Here is a 17,158-nt window from a genome sequence, read left to right on the forward strand (position 1 = left end):
TGTTCTTGGGGAGGTCTGAGCGTAGAGTTCCTCGGCTTTAGAATAGACATCGCTGAAATTCACCCAACAATGGAAAAGGTGCAGGCAATAAAGGAAGCACCGGAACTGCAAAACAAAACTGACCTACAGAGGGCTCTTCAGCAAGATTTAATGAAAAGGGACAGAACTGCAAGAATTCTGATTATTCATTTCCCATTTTGAAACATATAGATATGATTTTCTTTGACTCCTGCATACTATCTAAATGGAAATCAAATAAAAGTAATATTAACAATTTTTCCAATATCACAATCGTATTATATCTCATGTTTTTACATTGAATCTGGCTGTAAGCTGCTCCTTTGTGTTCAGGTCTGGCTTCAGAAGGATAATGTAGCACTTGGGGATGAAGATGCAGACCAGCAGACCAGCACTCGAGGCCAAGATGGAGAAAACCTGCACAGCCACCATGTATTTCCCTTTGGTGCTCAGGTAGGTGGGCACAAATGTCACCCAGACACTGCAGAAAACAAGCATGCTGAAGGTGATCAGCTTGGCTTCATTGAAGGCCCCAGGCAGATTCCTGGCCAGGAAAGCCACTATGAAGCAGATGGCAGCCAGGAAGCCCATATAGCTGAGGGTGACATAGAACATGACAACAGCCCCTTCGTTGCATTGCAGGATGATCTCTCCATGCTGGGAATGGAGGTCAGAGTCAGGGAAGGGGGGAGAAGCTCTCAGCCAGAGGGAGCAGATGACAATTTGAACAGCAGAAGAAGAAAGGACAATGGCGTTGGACAAGCTCTTCCCCAACCATCTCTTCACTCGGTTTCCTGGTTTTGTGGCCAGGAAAGCCAGCACCACTGTGATGGTTTTGGCCAAGAGGGAAGAAATAGCAATTGAGAAGATGATGCTGGAAACTGTTTGTCGGAGAAGGCAGGTAGTTTTCCCTGGCTGACCAATGAAGAGAAATGGAGATAGGAAGCAAACCAGGAGGGAGACCAGGAGGATGTGGGAGAGGTCCCGGTTGTTGGCTTTGACAAGGGGAGTTTCTAAGAATTGAATAAATATGATGAAAACAAGACCTGTGATTAGGAAGAAGAATAGAGCAAAAGAGACCAGAATGATGCCCAGAGGTTCTTCGTAAGACAGAAAGGTTATAATTTTGGGGATACATTGGACTTTGTCCTCATTGGGATATTTATCATCCAGACACCTGGTGCATTTTTCAGTATCTGAAAAATAAAAAGCAATATTTCTTTAATATTTTGTTTTTTTATATACCTTTTTGGAACTACATCTAATTCCAGCAACATTTTCCAAGAAGTATATCTAAACAATTCTATTAAAGAGAGCTAAAAAGGATATTTTGAAAAATATAGCTAGGTATATGAAGTTGAGGGAAATCCTAGGATGTTAATTATTTCCTGTTTAATGTGCAGAATCTTCATAGGAACCTACATTATTAGAGATTAATAATGAATCATATTTTTTAAGGCAAATATCCTGAGTCCTGCCCCATGGCAGTTAATATATGGGACTTGGAGGATGCCTACAGTATTCTGTAACATCTGGAAGCAATATGGAATTAAGAAGAAACTTCCTAATAGTAAGAACAATTAACCAGTGGAACAACTGGCCTTCAGAAGTTGTAAGTTCTTCAACATTGAAGGTATTTGAGACTGGGCAGCTCCCAGTCTGAAATGGTATAGGTCCATGATGGCAAACCTATGGCATGGCAAGCACCTGACCCAGCAGTCTTGAGGGCCAGGATAACAGCTTTGGAGGAGGAAGACCAACAAACCAAAGATGGTCAACTAGAAGGATGCCAGCGAGAGCCTGCACGGGCCAGGCAAAGCAGGTGGCAACTATGACCAGGCCACAGGCTCAAAACAGGGAAGAGACCGCATCAGCTGGTTGGGAACACAAAATGAGAGAGCATGCAATAGCTGTGGGACATGCACACCATCGAGCACACTCGAAGGTATGGGGACGGTTGCAATGGGTGAGGATAGGAACTCAATTGTGGGGTGTGAGGCTGAGTTCCGTGATATAGCAACCCAGGTTTGAGCCATGTGCCCAGCTGATGCCTCTTAAACAATCCAGTGTAGTTCTACATGGCTGGCTTCTGACTGGGAGAATAAAATATCCACCAGAACATCCACTGCATCCCAAAACCTTCAGAATTAGGCAGTAAAGAAGTCATTGCTGTGGAGAGAGAAGCACCAGGATCTGTGGTTGCAGACCACACAGTTGTCTAATGCAATGGGGGGGAGACAGAACAGCTAGTGGCCATCTTGTAGTTTCCAATGCGAATGTCCCCCATCTCCCACAACCAGTAGTGGGCACAGCTCAACAAGCGCCAGCCCATTGCAGAGTTGTGGGACAGGCTCGCCACTGTCAAGATATCACTTTTGGGCTGTGGCAAGCAGGGCCCTCTACTGCGTAGGATTGAGCCCAAAGGAATTTGGGAATCATTCTTTTAGGATAGGTGCTGCCACAGCTGCAGTGGCAGCCGGTTTTATCCCCGGGCAGATCCAGGCAGTGGGCAGGTGGAGATCCTGTTTTCAAAACATATGTGTGCCCCAAAGAAGCAGGGGCATTATGATTGTTGGTTAACTCTGCTCTGTTTCATTTTAGATGGCATGGTGACAGAGAGGCCTGGTGTCTTGATCTGTGGCCACAGCATGGTGCACTGAGCCAGAAAGTGAGCTGCAAGGTCGGCTTTTGGGACACAGCGGAGGCTGAGCCAGTGGGCCAGAGTATGTTAGTTGGAAAGGAGTGGAATGAGATGAGACGGGCTTCTCCCTCTGCTGTTTGACAGTGGTGCTGTCAGTGAAGTACCCAGTTGGCTGGTGCTACTTATTGGGGGTAATGATCTGGGGGCAGTGAAGAGTGTGGCCCTACTGCAGAGGGCAATTGCGGACCTTCGGGTCATAAAAACGTGTTGGCCGGCTATCCAGATTGTGTGGTCAGAGATGTTACATTGGTTGTCATGGAGACATGCCAAAGATCACAAAGCAGTGAACAGAGCTAGGAAAAAGGTTAATGGGGTATTGGGTAAGTTAGTAGTAGAGCTTGGTGGTGTGGTGATCCATCACCCACACATTCGGGTCTCACATGAAAGGCAGTACCATCAAGACGGGGTCAATTTAACTGATAAGGATAACAATATTTTCTTAGCAGACCTGCAGAGGTGACTGCTATTCTATTGGGGGGGGTCAGGGTGCTACCCCTCACCAAGACCTCCAGGCAGATTCCGCCTGAGTAATGGATGGGGGATGCCTTTGAGGCTTGCTGGCCAGGGTCTCCCAGTGACTGGGGGTGAGCCTTCCCACACGCCAAAGCTGGTGGCAAAGGGGCAAGGGGGGATCATCCCCTTGCCCTGCAAGGAGCTTTTGCCCATTAGTTGTGAAGAAATGTTATTAAAAGGGAATTTCCGCCCCTCTGGCTTCATCTCTGCAGGTGTTTGCGTTATTGAATTAAATTTAAAAAGTGACCCATATAACCCACAACTCTTGTGTCCATGTGTCATTCCATCTTCGCCGCAATACTTTTTTTCTTGTTTTCCTCCTCTAAATTCTAGGTGCGTGTTATGCACCGGTGCGCCTTAGAAAATTATGGTATATGACACGTAGAATATTTGTGTAATGAATTCTCCCCATAACTACCCACAACACCACATTATGGACCTTCTCAGTGATCCTCGAGGGGAGGCCAATATACAGTGAATTGCAAAGTCTTTCAGAAGGTGGACCTGAAGGAATTCATCAAGTTTCAAAGATCTCAGATGTTCCTAGAAAGATAAAATTAGCAGAACTAAAAAGTCAAGAGATATTTCCTCTGCTGTTAGTAAAACTTGCTCAGTCTGCCACCCCCTAATCCTATCTCTTCCCAACCCTCCTTCAAAGGGTTTTTGATTTATTTCCTTTTAGATAAGAAATTGTGCAGGTTAAAAATAAGAAAAACAGAAAAGCTTCAATCTGCCTTTTAACGTGCACTTTCATGAAAAGATTATGGATGGATGCAGTTCCACAAAGCCTCCCATTTTCCTCAGTGTCGCCCACCTTCCTGAGTAGAGATGGTCCCCTCTGGACAAGGAGCGCAGTCATAGCAGCAAACTGGCTCTCCTTCTCGAGCCCTCTTGATAAATCCAGGACGACAACTTTCCACACATTTGGACTGAGGCAGAGACTGAGCAGAAAAAGGAAGGTCAAAGGAAAGATATTAAAACTCTCTATCCATAGAAAAGGGAGGTAAAAATGGATGGAGACAAGTAGCCTCTGGTCTTCAATGAGGTAAATATGAAACCTCCAATTCCTTCTAAACAGATGCATGAGATATAACAACTGGCAGATTCTTAATTTAATTCCTACCTTTTACTTTTGGAAATTAACATTAGAATAAAGTACTTTTCTATTTAATAAAGTCTGATATATTCATATTAAAACGAAGAATAAAGTTTAATATAAAAGGTTTAGGAAACTTTTATTTCATTCAATTTTTTAATGGAGAATAAAGCTACAGTATGAAGAAGAAAGAAAACTCTGACCAGTAAGATCTTGAAATATTTCCATAAAACATGGCAAAGCTATTCCACTTAATCCTGTCTATTGAAGAACTTCCATTAGATGACACCAACTGGCATGGGAGGCCAACCACGCTGGAAGCTCTAGGCTTTCCCTACTTGCAATAGGACCTCAGGCTTTGGAAAACAGAGAAAAGACAGCAAAATTTCTCCCACCTTATTAAGTAGCTTTAGCCGTGAAAGAGCATCTTGATTGACAGAAAATATCTGTCTTTCAAAATATGCCAGAATCTCTGTCTTATACTCCTCCTCGGGGAGAACCAACAAGCTGTCAATGCTCAGATCTGCTTTTATCTCTCCATATTGGTCCAAGTACAGTTCAAAGTCTGAAATATTCCAAAATTCGTTCTTCTCCAGAAAGGGATGAAACTAGAATGGGAACATTCATAAATTTGAAATACAGAAAACATTATTGACTCTTTCTTCTACAATTGTCTAATCTCTAAATATAGTTAAATAATACTGCCATTATCTTCAAAAATGAATGAAAATGTTTGATTGTCAATCATATACTGACAAAATATAGAGAAAATATAATTGACACAATTGGTCAATTATAGAGAACATTTTAGAGCAGATGAGAAATAAAGTGAATAGTGGGGAAAAGAGATGATTGAAATGGTCCCAGGGTTTCCTTCTAATTTATAAAGATAAAATTCTACAATGCTAATCATAAAGCTATACATATAGGATTTTATTTTAAAAAAGAATATAGCATTTTCAAATTAGCAGTATTTAATATAGAAATGCCATGGTTCTAGTCTTAGGAACCATTATTCCCTGAGTAATTAAATTGACTACATCTGTTGAGATGGTTCCCCTCCTTCTTGGGATTCCTTCTCCAAAGGATCTGAGGTTAATGGATCCATATCAGGACCCCCTACCTGCCATGGCTGCAGTCTTGGAAACTCCAACCTCTTTTCTCCCTCCTTCCTTCTCCTCCTCAATCTGGAGGAATATGCAGCATTCAAGGCCTGGGCCAGGGTCTCTATGATGCTGTAACCCTGATAGTAATTTTTGATACGGATCCTGTTCCTTTTCCATTGGATCTCCAGTGGGGCTTTCTGGGTACATCTTCTGCGGCCTTTGACAGAAAAGACGTTCTTTGAAAGAGAACAGAGAAAATAAAGATCTTGAAACTTTTTTTCCACAGAGAATTGGGGTTCAAAGGCATCATCTTTTGGCCTATTTTTGAACATATAACCAAAGTTCAAAATACTGTGGACGTATTTGAGAAGTCCGTGCTGGTCTAGTTCATACTCTACATAATTTGTGAGGATCCAGACTTTCTCTTCAATGGTTCCTGACAAATGCAGAAGTGTTTCATGGAAAGGAAGAATTCTGTCCCAAAGAGAATCGTATTCCATAAAGTGAACAAAGACATTGACTTGTCTCCACTTAGAGAGGGCATCTCTGAGGGAAGCTGTATGTTCAGTTTTGGGCAATTGTTGTGATATAACAATGCAAATTCCATTCCTGACAAGCATAGGAGTCAAAGACCTCATGAAATTCTCTCCCTTCTCTGTGTCTGAAGTGAAGAGTCCAATCAAGGTCCATCTGAAATGGAGGAGCAGTAGGACAAGAGCTGGGTACTGGATCCCTTCTATGGGACTCATCTGGTGGAAAAAGGGGAATTTGCTTTTATCATTGAGACCCTCTGAAGCAGATTCATAATTGATCTGAAAAAGTAAGGAGAATGCTGTGTTATATTTGGGGTGACCCTCCATTAGATACTTCTCATAGTTGCTCCTATAGAGGAGGGTTTCATCTAATCTGTAAATATGCAGTGTTCCCTCGATTTTTGCAGGAGATGCGTTTAGAGACCGCCCGCGAAAGTCGAATTTCCGCGAAGTAGAGATGCGGAAGTAAATACACCATTTTTGGCTATGGAGAGTATCACAAGCCATCCCTTAACACTTTAAACCCCTAAATTACCATTTCCCATCCCCTTAACAACTATTTACTCACCATTATTACTGGTATTCACCATTGAATAAGGCACTTAGTAATCCTGATATTTATAAACATAATTATTTATTAACAATAATTATTTTTTTTGTTACTTATTTGCAAAAATTATTAGTTTGGCGATGATGTATGATGTCATTGGGTGGGAAAAACCGTGGTATAGAAAAAAACCCGCGAAGTATTTTTTAATTAATGTGGTATAGGCTATTCGCAAAGTTCGAACCCGCGAAAATCGAGGGAACACTGTACATTTCATTTTTCTAGCCTAAGTGTAAAACCTTACAAATCTCTACATTGAATTACATTTTGTTAGATAGGCCCAAGGTTCAAGTCTATCTAGATCCATCTGGATCTTCAGCCTGTCTTCTGGGGTGTTGGCTGTTCCTGCTACTTTAATGTTGTCTTCAAATTTGATAATTTCACCATTTCTCCCCTCACCCAAATCATTCATTAAGATATTGAAGAATCATCGGCCTAAAATGGAACCTAGTTGTCCTCCACTGCTTGTTTCCCTCCATGCAGACATAGTTCCATTGAGGACCACAGGATGATGAGATCTGGGCGTGATGCTATCTATCGCACAAAATTTTAGCTTACTGAGAAATAGGTTGTGCTTTACTTTGTCAAAGCCTTTCTTAAATCCAAGTGCTATATATTACATGCACTGCATTTCACTGGTCTACTAATTTAGTAATTTTTGTCAAAAAATGAATTAACATGATCTGGTTTTTCCCTCCTGCATTAGTCCAGTAGCTCATTCATATCTGCATTCAAATATGCATCTTTCCTTTCCCCCTTCGTAAGCATAGTTCCTTCTCCTTATGGCTCTGTTGAACCCAAACCTCCCTCTCAAACAAGGGCTTGGATCAGGGAAAAGAGGCTGAGCTCCATTTTGAAGGAAATTCTTTGTTTATTGAGTCAAATGCTGCACTAACATCTATAAATCCAGCAAACCTTGTTTTACCTCACTGACATAGATTAGATATTTCAAGACCAATTTGAGTCAATATATGATTATTAACTAATGCATTATTTCTTATAAAATCTATACAGCTTTTAATCACAAAATCTTCTGGTTCTTCTGCAAGGAAAGCTCAGGTTTAACTAAGAGAATCATGGCATAAATTTTAGCCACAATATCTGTCAATCCATTTGGTCTATACAGTGGAACCCCGACATAAGAGCTGCTCTACTTAAGAGCAACTCGAGATAAGAGCTGGGAGGGGAGAGATATTTTTGTTCTACTTACAAGCCCAAATTCGAGATACAAGCACCAAGGAGCTGTCTCCTGAAGCCAAACGCTAACTTCCGCGTTCGGCTTCAGGAGACAGCTGCGAAGCGGCGCGCGTGTTTTAAAAGGTTGCAGCCGGGGGGCTCGGGGGGGTGCTTGCAGCTTTCTTTCTTGCTCTTTTTCTTTCTCTCTTTTACCTTCCCTTCCTCTATTTCTTCTTTTCTTTCTCCTTCCCACCTTCTTCCCTCCCTCCCTCCCTTCACTCATTCCTCTCTTACTCTCCCCTTTCATAAGTTTCCTTGCTTCCTTCCTCTGTTCCTGTCCCTTCCCCCTTTCTTTCTTTCTTTCTTTCTTTCTTTCTTTCTTTCTTTCTTGCTCTTTTTCTTTCTCTCTTTTACCTTCCCTTCCTCTATTTCTTCTTTTCTTTCTCCTTCCCACCTTCTTCCCTCCCTCCCTCCCTTCACTCATTCCTCTCTTACTCTCCCCTTTCATAAGTTTCCTTGCTTCCTTCCTCTGTTCCTGTCCCTTCCCTCTTTCCTTCCTTCCTTCCCACCCTCCGTCCATTCATTCACCCATTCCTCTCTTGATCGCTTAAAGCCGGTCCCTGGTGCAAAAAGGGTTGGGTACCTCTGTCCTACAGGATTGGGTGGCAGAGAAGTTGAACATATGTAAATTTAAAAGTTTAAGAAAGTTTACAAGTTAAGTGAAAGAAACTTCATTATTCATTTATATGTACATGTACATTTCTTCATTAAAAACATGTCTTTCTGCATAATTTAGACTAACTTTGTGAGTTTTTTGAGGGCTGGAACCAATTAAAATTATTTACATTAATTCCTATGGGGAAAAGTCGTTCGAGATAAGAGCTGCTCGACTTAAGAGCCCAGGTCCGGAACGAATTAAACTCGTATCTCGAGGTACCACTGTAATTGCTAGTCCTTTTTATTCCACATTTTAGATAGATAAAATGCTACTATTGTCAACTTCAATCTAAGTGTACAGGGCAGGTTTTATTTATATGTGAAAATGAAGATGCCATTAGAGGCCCCAACAACTAGGGATGTTTCTTGATCAGTTAAATAGTTGGTAGAATGTCTTGTCCAGGGAATATATTGATTTTATGATTAATCACAACATGAACATAGTGAGGTAAAACATTGACATTTTGGCTAATATGGAGAAAAACAGCTTTTGAATTCCATGGGGAAGACATGGTTGCATCTATTGCTCACCCATCACTTACTTTTATCAGATGGAGAAAAACACACACTAACCTGTGGGACTTTGTAAGTGCCTCCTATTGTTGACATCTGGATGGAGATGTCCCTGTTAGCTCTATCAAGAAAAACAAGAAGATTGACTTCACTTCCACAGCTGTAGTTGGGGACATTGGCTTCTTCAGTAGAGAGCATGTCCAGCAAGGCATCTGAAGTGCAGAAAGTGCTCAAGTAGTTGTCATGAATGCTGTAGCCAAAGGTGAGATTGTGCAGGAACTGGGAATTCTGGTTGGCTGTTTGAATGTTGAAAATTAATTGTAAGCCATAGTAAAAACCATTAACATCCCTATTGTAAAAAAAGTGTTATTATAAACGATAGCATCAACAAATACTTATTTTAATATATAATCCACCACAAGCCTACTGATCCCTAAGCCAACATTGAACCAGAAGCAATGATCGGTTATACAAATATGGAAATTGGCTGAGGCATAGTAACTACAACTGATTCCACCACTACTTCAAATAAAATTCATTATTCAAATGATAAATTGAGGATTGAATAAAGAAAAGAAAATAATCTGCAGTCCTTTCAGCTTTTTTCAGACCCCCTTTTTGAGTCTCTTTCACAAAATCAGACAAAAGAGAGAAGCTGTGGAACTCAGAATCATTCAGGATATTAGACATCTCCCCAAATATAGGAATAAATGAAACCAAATAGGAGGAAAGTATTAGAATGGGAGGAGTGCAACCTTATCACCGTGAATGACTTACGGATCATGGAAAACAAACTGAATCGAAGGAGACACATTGAAAAGCAACTTTATATGCAATTTTTCATCTCCAGAGATGACTATACCAATAAGATGGTCTCCTGGGCTGTAAAAGCTCTGTGGTTTATTTCCATCTTGGTGCACCACACTGAATGGGCATTTCATTCTCAGCTTCCCAGAGACTGGATGGGACACCAGCAGCATCAAAAACAGAAGCAAGAGGTCCATAATTCATGGGGTGAATGAATCAATCCCCTTCCGTTTGTAAAGATGAATGAGAAGAATCAAAGGACTCTCACAAGGTGAGAGTTGCTTTCCTGATTCAAACACAGAGAAACACTCAGCTTTGTGTGGAAAGGAGAGAGACATACATGCAAGAGCAGAGACTCTGCCTGGCCCCAAACTCCATATTTCTCTGTCCAAAGGCTCCCCTGGAGGATTCAGCCAAAGAGCATAGCTGAAACTTTTATGATAGTTCTCCTTCTCAGGAGAGATCCCTGGATTATTCAACTTTGGGAAATTCTCTGGAGAGAAATGAAAGGGAAATAATCCCATATTGCACATAATGACAGAGGCAGAGATGAAATTAATTCGGTCATCTAGAATTGAGAGCTTTGGGAGGTCCATGCTTGAAATTGGCCATGGAGGGAATACACAGCACCTGTAGCTGAAGAAATAAATAAATCTGAGATTTGTTTGCATAAAGAAAAAATCCCAGGGGCCAGAGCATGTCACAGATCTGAAATAGCTGCCTGCTGAGTTAAAACAAGTTCATTTAACTTTATTTTGAAAGTTAAAGCTCAAAGTCACCACACAAAACGGCTGATGCAATAGTGCAGCCAGTTTCTAAGAACAAAATCAACTTTAATAATAATAACAAAACAAGTTACCAGAACTTTGCAGAAATAAAAAAATCTTTCTCTCTCTCACATACACACATACACAAACACAGAGAAGTGTTTTTCTCTCTCTCTCTCTTGTGCATGTGCGCGTGCACCCACCTACCCATACAGAACTTAGAAAAAACTAGTTAGTTTTAGCTGTCCTTTTCACTGGCTGCAGGGAGCAGTCTTCGGTCTGGACTTTAAGTCAAGCCTGGCCTCTGTAGGCAGTGAGGAGAACAGCTAAAGCTGGCAAAGACCTCACACCCTCCATTTTGTTGCCCAAATCCCTTTTTGGAGAGGATTCAAAAAAGAGGGAAGCAATTGGAATAATGGACAAATTGAGTTTGAAGACACTTTAAAGGGGATCCTTCCAATTGCCCAGTGTGGGGTGAAGTAAACCCAGAGACAGGGTTAGGTGAGAACGGTACCTTTATTCAGCTCAGAATAGGTAAGTGACTTTCAGCTAGTACCATCTGCTCTACCTGGGAGAAACCGTTCCTTTTATACATTTGCGGTTTCCGCCAAAGCAAGAGCAGCCGCGTCTGAGCCAATCAGGAGCGACTTCCTGATTCAGGCTCAGACAGCGCTTTAACAAGGAACAAACTATTTACAGAGATACAAGGTAGCCATTACAGGATACAACACCCCTCCCTCCTTAGTTTGGGTACATCCATCACGAAAGCCATGTGACGAAGTCCTCCAATCTGCTGGGTCTCCGCGAGGCTCGCTCCGACCTGCGCAGTTCAGTTGTGTCTTCGCCATCGATGGTGGAGGTCGGCTCGCTGTTGCTCCCCCGGCGTGGCTGGGGCCTGTTTTGGGCTCCGGCCTGCTGATTCGGCCTGGCAGACACAACGCTGACTTCAGAGGAGGAAGATGGTTCGGCGTCGCTGGAGGATTCTCTCTGACCCGATAAGTTCATTTGAATGTCTATAAAATCGGGTTGCGTGTTAAAGTCTGTTGAAATGGGAGAGTCTGTGTCAGCGGTTTGCTCCAGGGAGTTTTCCATGCGTTTTCTTACATGGTCAATGTGCTGCTTCCACATTCGACCATCCTCCAGTTTTACAATATATGTTTTAGGAGCAGTTTGTTTAACAATAATTCCCTTCATCCAGTTTACACCTCCATCAAAATTTTTTACAAACACATTTTGACCCAAATACATTTGTCTTTCAGGGTTTACATACATTTGGTTATTTGTACAAAACCTTGGGTGTAACCTATCTAGTGGGGACCTTAGTTTTCTTCCCATTAGTAACTCAGCAGGGCTTATGTGCGTGTGAGTGTTTGGGGTAATGTGCTGGGTTAGCAAAAACTGGTCCAAATTTTGTTGTACATCTCCAGGGCCTGATCTGCGCAATGCTTCCTTTGCCACGCGAACGTAACGTTCTGCCAAACCATTAGCCCAGGGCGAGTAAGGCGAGATGAGTGCGTGTCTGACTCCAAGACTATCTAAGAACAATTCAAACTGCCTGGCCGTTAATTGTGGCCCATTGTCAGACACTAGGATATCAGGGCAACCATGGGTAGCAAACAGCCTGCGCAGCACCTTGATGGTGGCACTTGTGGTTATGTTGTTCATTGCTATGATTTCCACCCATTTGGAAAATGCATCCACTACTATTAAGAAGTATTGTGACCCCACTGGCCCTGCAAAATCAATATGGACCCTGGACCATGGCCCGGCAGGTTGCTCCCACTCTGCTGGAGTTGTTTTGGGGGGGGTTAGGCCGTGATTCTTGGCATGGGTCACATTTGGCTACCCAGTTTTCAATATCAGCATCCAAACCTGGCCACCATAAGTGCCCTCTGGCTAGGACCTTCATCCTGACAATCCCAGGATGGCCTACATGTAACATTTTGAGTACTTTTACCCTTAGGCTTTTAGGAATGATAACTCTATCCCCCCACAACAGATAACCTTTTACATATGACAATTCAAGTCTTTTGGTTTTGAAGTCACACAATTCAGGTTTCACAGAGTCATTTTGCCATCCCTTAAGTACACAATTTACCACCTGTTTTAGGATTGGATCTTGCTGCGTGTGTGCAGCCACCTCCCTTGCAGTAGTTAGTGGGTTGTCTTCGAGCTCTATCATTAAGACATCAGCAGATGGGGCAGGGTCCTCCACTAACTCTGCCATGGGGCACCTACTGAGGCCATCTGCGTGGTTGATGGTTTTACCCCCTTTATGGATGAGCTCGTACTGGTATCCTGAGAGGAAAAGGGCCCATCTGATTAATCTTGGGGACATAAATGGAGGAGTAGGCTTGTTGGGGGCTAAAAGACCCAATAAGGGCTTGTGGTCGGTAACCAATTCAAAACTTCTTCCAAAAAGGTAATTATGAAACTTCTTCACCCCTGCCACTAAAGCTAGAGCCTCCTTATCTAATTGGCTATAATTTCTTTCAGTATTGGTCATCATTCTGGAAAAGAAAGCAATTGGGGCCTCTGTTTTGTTAGGCAAAACGTGAGCCAAAACTCCTCCCACGCCGTACGGGGAAGCGTCGCACGTAAGCCTGATAGGTAGCGAAGTACTATACTGGACTACCACACTTTTAGAAGTTAATAATTGTTTTATTTGTACAAAGGCTTCGTGTTCAGTTCTCCCCCATGTCCAAGGGGTTTCTTTCTGGAGCAAGCGGTGTAGAGGCTCTGCTGCTGTTGCCTTCTGTTTTAAAAAAATGGAGTAAAAATTAAGAAGGCCTAAAAAAGCTTGCAATTCAGTCTTATTTTGTGGCTCTGGGGCTTCTCTAATTGCTCTCAGTTTCTCAGTCGTGGGGTGGATACCTTCCTTATCGATTTTATAACCTAGGAATTCTACACTGTTGGTTCCCCAGACGCATTTATCAGGCTTAATTCTCAACCCTTTGTCCTGAAGTCTCTGAAGTACTTCCCTTATCCTTTTGTTGAGCTGTTCTTGGTTTTCCCCTGCAATTAAGATGTCATCAAAATAAGGAATGGCCCCCTTTATCCCAGATAACAATCGTTCCATTATGCTTTGGAATATCCCTGGGGCTATGCTTACTCCAAACTGTAATCTGGTACATTTAAAGGCACCCCTGTGGGTCACAATTGTTTGCGCGTTTGCTGTCGGTTCATCGACAGGTAACTGTTGATAAGCTTGTGCGAGATCGATCTTTGCAAACCTTTTCCCCTCCCCCAGGGAGTGCAGGAGTTGTTGTACCACCGGAATGGGGTAAGGGTGATGTTGGAGGGCTTTATTTAGCGTAGATTTATAGTCAGCGCAGACCCTTAAAGAGCCATCTGGTTTTAGAGGCGTGACTATGGGTGTTTCCCATGGCCCCTGCTCCACAGGAACTAAAATGCCTTGGCTTATGAGCTTATCCAGCTGCAGGTCAAGTTTGGGGAAGAGCGGGAGGGGTACCCTGCGAGGTTTGAGCCGGACAGGCAGGACCTTGGGGTCAATAGAAAACGAGATAGGGGGCCCTTTATACGATCCCAAGGTGGGGCTAAACACTTCAGGGAACTCCTGTAAGAAGTCAGGCATGCTATCAGAGTTAACAGTACAAATACCAGAAATTTCAATTCCCAAAGGTTCCATCCAAGCCAAACCCAGGAGAGAGTGCTTAGCCCCTGTAACAAGAATCATGGGCAGGGTACATTTAACATTCTTAAACACGATAGGTACATTCACTTTGCCCAGAACAGAGATTATCCCCCCTTGAAAATCTCTAATTACCAATGAGGTTTGCAAAAGCTCAGATTTAGATAGGCTAGGCATGTACAATTTAAGTTTTTCCCACGGCATAATGGTGTATTTAGACCCCGTGTCAAGCTCCATAGAACATGGCTTGTTGTTTAACAGTAGTGAAACTACAATCTTGCCCCCATTTTTTGTTGCCGTGTTATTCACGGAAAATTGAGTGTTACCTCTTGAGTAGTCGCGGTTAGCGGCTGAGTAGTTCTTTCGGCCCGAAAAACGGAAAGGTCGGTTTTCTCGTGGTTGAGGTGTTTGATTCTGGGGTCGTTGATGGCGCGGAGTGGAGAAGGTTTCCTCCGGTGCAGCTGCTCTGCAGGCTTCAGCGATGTGGCCGTGTCGGTTGCAGCGGCGGCATATGGCGTCCCGGAAGGGGCATCGTTGGCGCTGATGGTTTCCTCGGCAGCCGGTGCAGGGGGTGGCGGGGTGAGGAGATCTGTGTTGTCTTGGTTGGTCTTGCAGCAGGAAACAGCTGTCCTCGTTGCGAGCTGGTGGGCTGAGGTCGTCTGGGTGCTCGGCACGGGAAAACGTGGAGTCTATCTTTCCGATGACTTCTTGTCTTTCGTGTTCCTTCAGCTCTTTCGCAGCGGCGTCGGCGACTTCTGCGGTTTGTGCTAGCTTAATCACTGTTTGTAGAGTTGGTTCGTCTTCGGTGAGGAGTTTGTTCCTGACCGAGGCGTTTCTCATGCCGAAAACTAAGGCATCGGTGAGGCGAGCTTCCGGGTTGTCAAACTTGCATTTCGCAAGTACCGTTCGAAGTCGCGTTGCAAATTGGTTTATTGAGTCCGCTTCGCGCTGAGCCATTCTGGAGAACTGGTGCCGGAAAACCATGGCTGGTTTTGTTGGCTTGAAATGGCTCGCGAGCTTGGCTTGCAGGACGTCCCAAGCAACGGATCTTGCTGGCAGCGGGTCGGTGAGAGTCTGGGCGAGGGCGCGGATTTCTGGACCGCAGTAGTTTAGGAAGATGGCCTGTCTCCGATCGGCATCGGCGTCCCGTATTCCTGCTGCCTCGAGGAAGATCTCGAAGTTGGCTACGTAGTCGTCCCAGGAAGTCTTCTTGGGATCTAAGAACTCAGGAGCCCGGCCGATTTGGAGGTTGTTCATGTTGCACGCGTGGTTTCTTTCGTCCGTCGTCGCCAGTGAAGTAAACCCAGAGACAGGGTTAGGTGAGAACGGTACCTTTATTCAGCTCAGAATAGGTAAGTGACTTTCAGCTAGTACCGTCTGCTCTACCTGGGAGAAACCGCTCCTTTTATATATTTGCGGTTCCCGCCAAAGCAAGAGCAGCCGCGTCTGAGCCAATCAGGAGCGACTTCCTGATTCAGGCTCAGACAGCGCTTTAACAAGGAACAAACTATTTACAGAGATACAAGGTAGCCATTACAGGATACAACATGGGGTTTACTACAGCATGTTTCTCAAACTTAGCAAACTGAAAATGAGTGGACTTCAACTACCAGAATTCCACAGTCAGCACTCAAGGTCCTTCCTCTGCTGGGCCTTTCCATGCTTTAACTGTCCTTCTTACTGCCTGCAGGGGACAGTCTGTGCTCTGGCCTTTAAATCACAACTGGTCTCCTCAGGCAGTGAGGTGGATAGCTAAAGCTGGCAAAGACTAAAGTGACCAGACTTCCTGCTTTTGGTGGGACAGTCCCGTTTTTGAATGATTTGTCCCGCATCCTGCCCACTTTCCAAAATGTCCAAATTTTTGAATGGAAGAGCAGGACGGCCAGCGGCTGGGGGAGAGCAGGGGGGGAGCGTCCGAGGTGCTTCAGAGGATCGTTGGGTAATCCCCGGGCCTCCTGAGGTGGACTGGACCAGGCAGGCTACACTGGGGAGGCTTGGAAGTGATGCCACAGCCCGGGCAAAAGCTGCAGCCACTCAGCACCGCAGCGACTTTCTTTCAAACTTTCTTCAAATTTTCTTGCCTTTCTTCCCAGTCCCTGCCCACCTCGCCGCCACCACCGCCACTGTCACCTTGCCTCAGCCTGCTGCTAGCCTGCCGCATCCCAGGAGTTAGAACTGAAAGGAGGGTGGCTGAGGGCTTCACCTTTGCCGGGGCTTGAAGACGTGAGCCAGCGGGGGCTGCTGCCATTGGAGCACCTGCTTGGCGTGCCCCACCTGGGCCCTTGCTTTCCCCCGGGGAGCTGCGCTGGCCCCGGCAATGGGGGGCACCTCATATGTCCCCTGCACTGCTGCCCATTGCCCCCGCAGGACCCTGGCTGGCCATGGCGATCCATGGCATGGAGCTCTGCACGGTGGCCACCCTGCTCTTCAACCCAGAACCCATGTCCCTGGAAGGTAAGGTTTGGGGGGGGGGAACAAGTGGTCTCTGCACCCTTCTTGCACTGCCCTCTTTCTTTCTTTCTTTCTTTCTTTCTTTCTCTCTTCCTATCTCCTTCCTTCCTTTGTCTCTCTCTTTCCTTCCTCCCTCCCTCTCTCCTCCCTCTCTTCCTTCCTTCCTCTCTCTCCTCTCCCTCCCTTTCTTTTTTCTTTCTTTCTCCCTCCTTCCTTCCTTTGTCTCTCTATCTCCTTCCTCCCTCCCTTCCTTTCTCTCTCTCCTTCCTTCCTTTCTCTCCCCTCCTTTCCTTCCTCCCTACCTTTTTTCTTTCTTTATCTCTCTCTCCCTCCTTCCTTTGTCTCTCTCCTTCCTTCCTTCCTCTCCCTCCTCCCTCCCTTCCTTCCTCTCTCTTCTTTCCTTCCTTCATTCCTCTCTCTCCCCTCTCTCTCTCCCTTCCTTCGTTTCTCTCTCTTTCCTTCCTTCTTTCCTTCCTTCCTTCCTCTTTGGCTGGGCAGCCT

The 17,158-nt window shown here is 44.4% G+C and overlaps 1 protein-coding gene across 1 annotated transcript; it reads right to left on the reverse strand.

Annotated features, from left to right (window-relative positions):
• Positions 1-303: 303 nt before the first annotated feature.
• LOC139170720 (vomeronasal type-2 receptor 26-like) lies at positions 304-9,984 on the reverse strand. The gene is made up of 6 exons (XM_070758208.1): positions 9,758-9,984; positions 9,041-9,329; positions 5,452-6,246; positions 4,724-4,936; positions 4,047-4,173; positions 304-1,214 (listed from the first exon to the last, which is right to left on the reverse strand). The coding sequence occupies exons 1-6, from the start codon at positions 9,982-9,984 to the stop codon at positions 304-306; spliced, it is 2,562 nt and encodes an 853-aa protein (XP_070614309.1).
• Positions 9,985-17,158: the final 7,174 nt, after the last annotated feature.

Source organism: Erythrolamprus reginae, chromosome 8 (assembly GCF_031021105.1).
Source record: "Erythrolamprus reginae isolate rEryReg1 chromosome 8, rEryReg1.hap1, whole genome shotgun sequence".
NCBI classification, from domain to species: Eukaryota; Metazoa; Chordata; class Lepidosauria; order Squamata; family Dipsadidae; genus Erythrolamprus; species Erythrolamprus reginae.